At 48.5% G+C, this 6248-nt stretch overlaps 1 protein-coding gene across 1 annotated transcript in view; it reads left to right on the top strand.

Annotated features, from left to right (window-relative positions):
• LOC113204282 (uncharacterized) overlaps positions 1 to 5010 on the top strand; it is a 16573-nt gene extending 11563 nt beyond the window's left edge. Inside the window, exons 3-12 of the mRNA XM_026419399.2 lie at positions 830 to 1398; positions 1485 to 1889; positions 2009 to 2399; positions 2494 to 2729; positions 2808 to 2905; positions 2994 to 3144; positions 3270 to 3357; positions 3454 to 3757; positions 3851 to 3893; positions 3976 to 5010. Coding sequence (XP_026275184.1) covers positions 874 to 1398; positions 1485 to 1889; positions 2009 to 2399; positions 2494 to 2729; positions 2808 to 2905; positions 2994 to 3144; positions 3270 to 3357; positions 3454 to 3757; positions 3851 to 3893; positions 3976 to 4128 — 2394 coding nt within the window. The 5' untranslated portion in view covers positions 830 to 873 and the 3' untranslated portion in view covers positions 4129 to 5010. The remainder of the gene's footprint in view (positions 1 to 829; positions 1399 to 1484; positions 1890 to 2008; positions 2400 to 2493; positions 2730 to 2807; positions 2906 to 2993; positions 3145 to 3269; positions 3358 to 3453; positions 3758 to 3850; positions 3894 to 3975) is intronic.
• The last annotated feature ends 1238 nt before the right edge of the window (positions 5011 to 6248 follow it).

The following is a 6248-nucleotide window of genomic DNA, read 5'->3' as shown; positions in this document are numbered from 1 at the left end:
CCCCCAAAGCCGCGGTACATACGTCCTCCGCGCCGGAAGTTCCCAACAAGTCAATAACCACCACGCCGCGCAGAGGCACCCGCGTGGCCCCCGCCACGCCCCGCACCGCCGCGCCCCACGCCCATCCCATTCCGGTGATTGGAACCCATGCCGATGAATGCAGCATGCAGCCCGGCTCTGTTCTGCGGTGTGCGCGGTGCCGTCCGCCGGCTCGGCTGCACGCGCGGCCAGCCAGAGGGAAACGGCACAGTTTATTATATACGCGATGCCAAAGTAAACGAAAGAAACTGCGTCGTGGCTTTGCCGTCCTACTACTATACTTTATCTCCTCCTTTTGTTAGGCGGCGGCGGTCTGGAAAAGGGCATCGCCGCCACTTCCACCGGAACTGCACGACTTGCGAGATGCGGCCGCTTGGCTGACCCCGTGCCGGCTTTGCCCTCCTGCACCCTCTCGCCGCCGCCGGCACGGTCGTGCTGCCCCGAGGGAGAAGGGAAAGAAGGTCGCTGTGAGGTCACGTGAGAGGATCGGCTTGGCCCCGCCCCGCCCCGCCCCGCCCCGGCCGGCCCCACCCGACTTCGCTTTTTTCACCGTTTGGAAACTCGCGCGACTGTTTGATCCGACCCCTCTGACCCCCGACCCTGCCAGGTCAGTTCGAGTACCGCACCGGCCACTGCAGCGTGCCTCTTTGAGTAACAAGGGGAGGAAACAATCGGGTGCGGTGACCCCTCCCCCTCCGTGTAATGGCTCTTCGTCTCGTCGGAGTCCTTCGTGATTGCTCCCTAATGTGATTGCAACGGTTTGACTCATTTCTGCCTCTTCTCTTTGTAGTGTGCTGCGCATGGGCCCGTCAACTGTAGTGCCTCCGCTCCAAGATGGACGCGTCCCTCATGTCGGAGAGCGACTTTGTGCTCAACGACGGCGAGGTGACGGTGGTCGCGGACCTGACGCTGGGCGCCGAGGCCATCGCCAAGCAGCTGCATGATCCCGAGGACCTCAAGCGCGCCGTCAACAAGCAGGACGGCAGTGACAGCGGCGTGGAGCTGAACGGCGCGGAGCGGTCCGCCTCCCCGACGCTGGACACGCCGTTGACGGGCACACCCCGGGGGACGCCGAGCCTGCCCGGGCCGCCGCCAGGCCCGCTCGCGCACCTGGACTACGACGGCACCAGCGAAGGCGGTAGCGAGTCGTCCTCGGTGCTTTCGCACACCCCCGTCCGCAAGAAGGTCTCCTCCGCCTCCTCGTCGGCGTCCTGCTCTACGCCGGGTCGGCCCGCCGGCCACCCCCGCTCCAGGTCCGTGGCCTCCTCGGGGTCGGCCCCGGCCTCTGCCGCCGCGCCCGCGACTGCGCCCAAGCCCAGGGAGAGGTCGGTGGCGGGGCGTGGCGCCAGCTGCAGCAGGGTGAGTACGGGGCCGCCATGGAGTGGATGGGACTACACGCGCGTGCCCACTCGCGGTGACGTTTGGCTGTTATGTATTTTTTCCAGGGCCGGCAGCCATCGGGCTCCGACAGCGGCGCGCTCGCATCGTCCAGGACCGCGCCGAGGACTCAGCGCTCGGGCTCCTCGTCCGGGACGAGCTCTCTGATGACGAGCAGCCTGACGGGCAGCCTGACCACTGGCAATGTCCGCGGCAGGGGCACCACCAGGGCGCCGTCGGCGCCGCGGCCCGCGCCGCGTGGCACGGCGCCCGTCATGACCACGTCCACGGACGACGGGCGCTGGCCGTCCACCGTGCAGCGCCCCACCACCCTCAGCCGCACCCGGGCATCGAGCGTGGCCACCGACAGGGAGAGGAGGAGCGTGTTGCCTGGCATGACGAGCTCCAGCAGCAAAAACAGCGTCAACTCTACCAACTCCGCCTCAACGCCATCGCCCACTATCGAGTCCAAGGTTAGTTTTTATTTGTTCCTGTAAGCGGTCTTTCAAAGCTATTAAGTGAGCGTGATATCCCCATTTCCCGAAAGGAACCGATTCGTATGCCGACCTTTCTCATTTTCGTTATGTTTCAGTGTGACAAGTTCTCCACACTTCCCCGACGACGGCGCCGTCGCTCCGTGGAGAGCATCGAGAGGACGTCCACGGCCGGCTCGCAGACCGCCCGCAAGCAGAAGGTGACTCTCTACCATGAGACTGGCGCGCAGACGGCACTCACCATCCAGGACCTCGACGACTTGCTGGGCGGCAAGGCGTGCCAGCTCAAGCCCGTGGACGCCAAGGAGCATTGCCACCAGGGCGTGCAGGTGGACAGGGAGCGCGACGACTTCGCCACCCTCATGCTAGACAGGCGTCTCAAGGCTATCATCGACATGCTTGGGTTCGAGCACTCAGGGGCTCCCCGGTCACCCGGCGGCAACATCACTTCCACGGTGCAGACCCCACCAAAGGAAATTGACCACACAGGTACTGGTGCCGACAGAACTGTTCAGCTATTTCTGTGTGTATAACCAACTTGCTGATATGAAATTGGCATAAATTTGCAATTGACTTTGTGCAGCATGGATGAAATCATTAGAGCTTCTGGAGCAAAGAGCCACCACAATTAAAAAGCGTGACTTACTTCAAAGGAATGAGATAGGACGTCTAAGATATGAAGTGGAGCACTCAGACAGACTTCGGAAGCAACTCCTGAAGCATCAAGAGGAGACTGAAGCAGAGACCATAGAAATGCACGAGTTTTTGCAGGTCGAAAAGTGCATGATGTCCGAGAGTTTGAAGGAAGCGGAGAGAGAAGTAAGGATAAATAATACTGACTGATGGATGGATTTATAAGTCAAATTTCCCCCTCTAACTTTATTTAATTTTTGTAAGGTACAAGACCAGAGAAAGACAATTGAAAGCTTGAATGAGGAGCTTGAGAAACAGAGAGAAGAGTGTCAACATCTTGTGCGCATTAGTGAACAAAGGAGGCAAGTTTAATTATATACTATTATGGGCATTACAATCTGTGATTTGAGGTAGCCAACTTTTTAATGGAATTCCCAAACTGTATTTCAGACAAGAAGTTCTCACCGTACAAGCTCGTGTAGCCGCCCTTGAACAGCGATCACGAGAATCACTTCTTCAACAGGGAGCAGCAGTGTCTGGTGCTTCTGTTGCCTTATCTGCTCTAAGAGTTCGTTTGGATGAATTGGCGGTGCAGCTTGAGGTAAGCAGTGCTTCCATCACAATTTATTGTGAACAGTGTTTATGTACTTTAAGTGAAGGTTTTATTTCTGAAAGTATTTTGCACACATTATAACTTATGGTTGCCCTTTTCTTTTTTTATCTTAGGAAAGTTCTGTTGAAAAAGCTCTATGTACATTGACTACAGAAGCAGAGGCTGTCACAACTCGAACAAAAGAAGTCTGCAGACCTTTAAGTACGACAAATTTATTTTCAATTTAACAATGTGATTAATTAGTGGAATTATCTTGTTAACTCATTTTGGATTCTTCTTTACCTGTTTTCCTTCAAGGTCTTCATTTTGAGAACAATTTCCAAACTTTAGACAATGTGACTGAACCAGAACTTGAAGAAGAAGGAGGCGGACAACGGGATAGCACCATTTCAGAAAACAATGATACTCGCCTTGTAAATAGTGAAAGTATTCAAAATCTATCTGCTGCTATTTTCCGGCGTCTACAGGAGGAATCATTAAAAACTGAATCAAGTACAACTGACGAAGCTCCTGGTAACTTGATAGACCAAGTTCTTGACATTGACTCTTTAATAACAAGAGTCCTACGTGCCATCAGCGATGCTGTTCACTCCAAGAAACCGTAAGTTCTTTTAACTTCTTTGTCAAACTTAGTCTAGAAATGAATTTTTTGTAAGGTAATCAACAGTTATTTATTAATTATTTTTTTATTTAGTGCTTCAGAGGAGTCCAGCCAAAATATAGACATCAATCAGAAGGTAAATTAATTTTATCACTAAACAACAGTTTCAATTTCACTTTCTTTGGAGAGCTTTTAACCTAACAATAATTATTTCACAGGTTGAAACCAAAGTGTTTCAAAAAATTGAAGATGAGACTGAAGCCACCAAACCGAATCATATTCCAATACTGAATGGTTCCAGTGAAGGATCATGTAGTGATAAAAGTGTAGCTGTAAGCCTAAAATCAGAACCTGTGACCGGTGCTGCCTGAAGTTGTAAATATATTTTTTTTATCATTCAGAGATCCCTGTACTGTTTTTGATTTAAAGGTAAATATCAATTATCATTCACATTAGTCAAAAAAGAAAACAATAGATAACAATAGATGCTTTACTTGTCAAATTATGCAATAAGTAACTGTGAGTCTACATGAGAGAAACTTTGTTTTCTTGAATAAACTTGGAGATTAAATATTTGATTCCTTCATATTAAATTGTAGTTATAAATTCTATAGCAGTGTAATTTTGTGCAGTAATATAGGAATGTACAGATTTTCTTGTTTCTAAAACATTCTAAAGTATTTTCAAACTGCTCTGTACATGTTGGTTCGTTCAAATTTAATCAATACAAGTGAACCTGTGTGGTTGGTGTTTATGTGAACTATGAATTTTGTCACTCTTCCAAAGAGAAGCTTACTTAGTAATTAAATCCAGACAGCTGTGAAATATATTTCCAGATTTCAGGTCTATATGCATACTAGTATGATATTTTGATTATATGGCTTATTTGTACTTATTTTTCTCTCAGACCTTTTCCAGTATTTGAAATGATCAATGTAATCAAAGGGCGTTAAAACCAGTAGAGATGTTTATTATCAGAAATGAGTGTGGTGTCCGTCCTATTAAATTGATGCCATTTTTATGTGTTGATGTGGTGAATTACTGAATGTTTTAGTAATTTAAGGGAAGATGGGCTCCATTTTAATTTCCTGTTTGTGAGATTTGAAGACTGTTAACTGATGACTGTTACAGGAATTGAACGAGTCATTGTTAAATACTATGCGATCTCTTAAGTTGGCACTTTTGCTCCAAAATTTGAAATGCCTAGAAATTTACTTGTTTTGCTGTGAAAAATAAAAAAATACACCTAGAAACTTACCGTATTTTTTCTATTTTCTCCACCCATTTTTGGGCATGAACATGAACATGCCCACATTCATCGGAACCGACTTACGACTATCCTTTACTACCTTACCTTACACACCCGGCCAGAAATAATAGATGAAAATAGGGGAGTACGTCCCTCGCACCACAGTCGTTGGCGACTAGTGTGATCACGGGAACAGACGCTCCCAACCACATGTGGTCATCAGAACATACTCCCGGGTCCCGGGGGTTGACGCGGAGGCTATCTCTTTAAGATCGGTCGAACGAACGAACGAACGATCGAACGACGGGACAAGTGTAAATGAGCCCCCAAAGGATCACATCCTTGACAAGCGAGGCGGGATTGCCTACCCCAGGAAAGAATCACATCCCGCGACCACGATATGTTGGTGAGTGTGCCGTAATTATTGCTCTCCCCCTTTGCCGTGCCGCGTCCCCTACCCCTCTCCTCCTCCCCACCCCCACCGCGCATTTCCCGCGCCTTTATGGAAACGTAAACAAACAATCTACATCGGTGTCACGATCGGCGTTTCTGCCAAATACCGATAATACCTACTCATATAATTGATAATCATAGGATTTTAATCAGAATTTAAGAGTGGACATCGCCGCTTTTCGTTATTAATTGCAAGGTATAGTGCTTGATTGTTTCCGGCCCGGAATATTGAATTGTTCCATTCCGGTTATTGTTGTAGGAGGTTAGTGTTCTCCTGTGGCTCAATGTTATTTCCACGCACAATTAAGTTGTAAGTTATTTTTTGAGGCCGAGTAAATGATGCCCGTGATGTCAATAACTTGGCTTACTGTCAGCTTTGTTGAAAAGGTGTTGAATGGGTACTCTCCTCCAATTCATGCAGTATGTTAAATACTGTTGTAGGTCACTTATGCAAATGGGTGAACTGCTAGTGTTTTATCACATATCATATATTTTACTCTAAATTATTTTCGTGGAACAGAAAACTTTATTACTTTCTGGTTGGGGTGCAAACCGAGTGGTACTATTTGCGTAATCCCCCACCAATCAATGTGCGTTGCAGATAATTTGCAGCTGCCCCTTCGTTCTTGATGCTTATTAATTATATGTAATTAATAGTAGATGAGCGCTAAAAGTACCGTTTAATATAATTGCAGGAAATCGGCCCAGAAATGTTCTTGACATATGACCAAGAGAAGTCTATGGAGTCATTTTACCCAAAAGAATAGGTGAGTTGACATGACAGTAACC

The sequence above is a fragment of the Frankliniella occidentalis genome, unplaced genomic scaffold, assembly GCF_000697945.3.
Source record: "Frankliniella occidentalis isolate FOCC.00 unplaced genomic scaffold, Focc_3.1 Scaffold150, whole genome shotgun sequence".
NCBI lineage: Eukaryota > Metazoa > Arthropoda > Insecta > Thysanoptera > Thripidae > Frankliniella > Frankliniella occidentalis.
The sequence above is the reverse complement of the archived record's forward strand: the minus strand, read 5'-3'. Positions and strand labels throughout refer to the sequence as shown.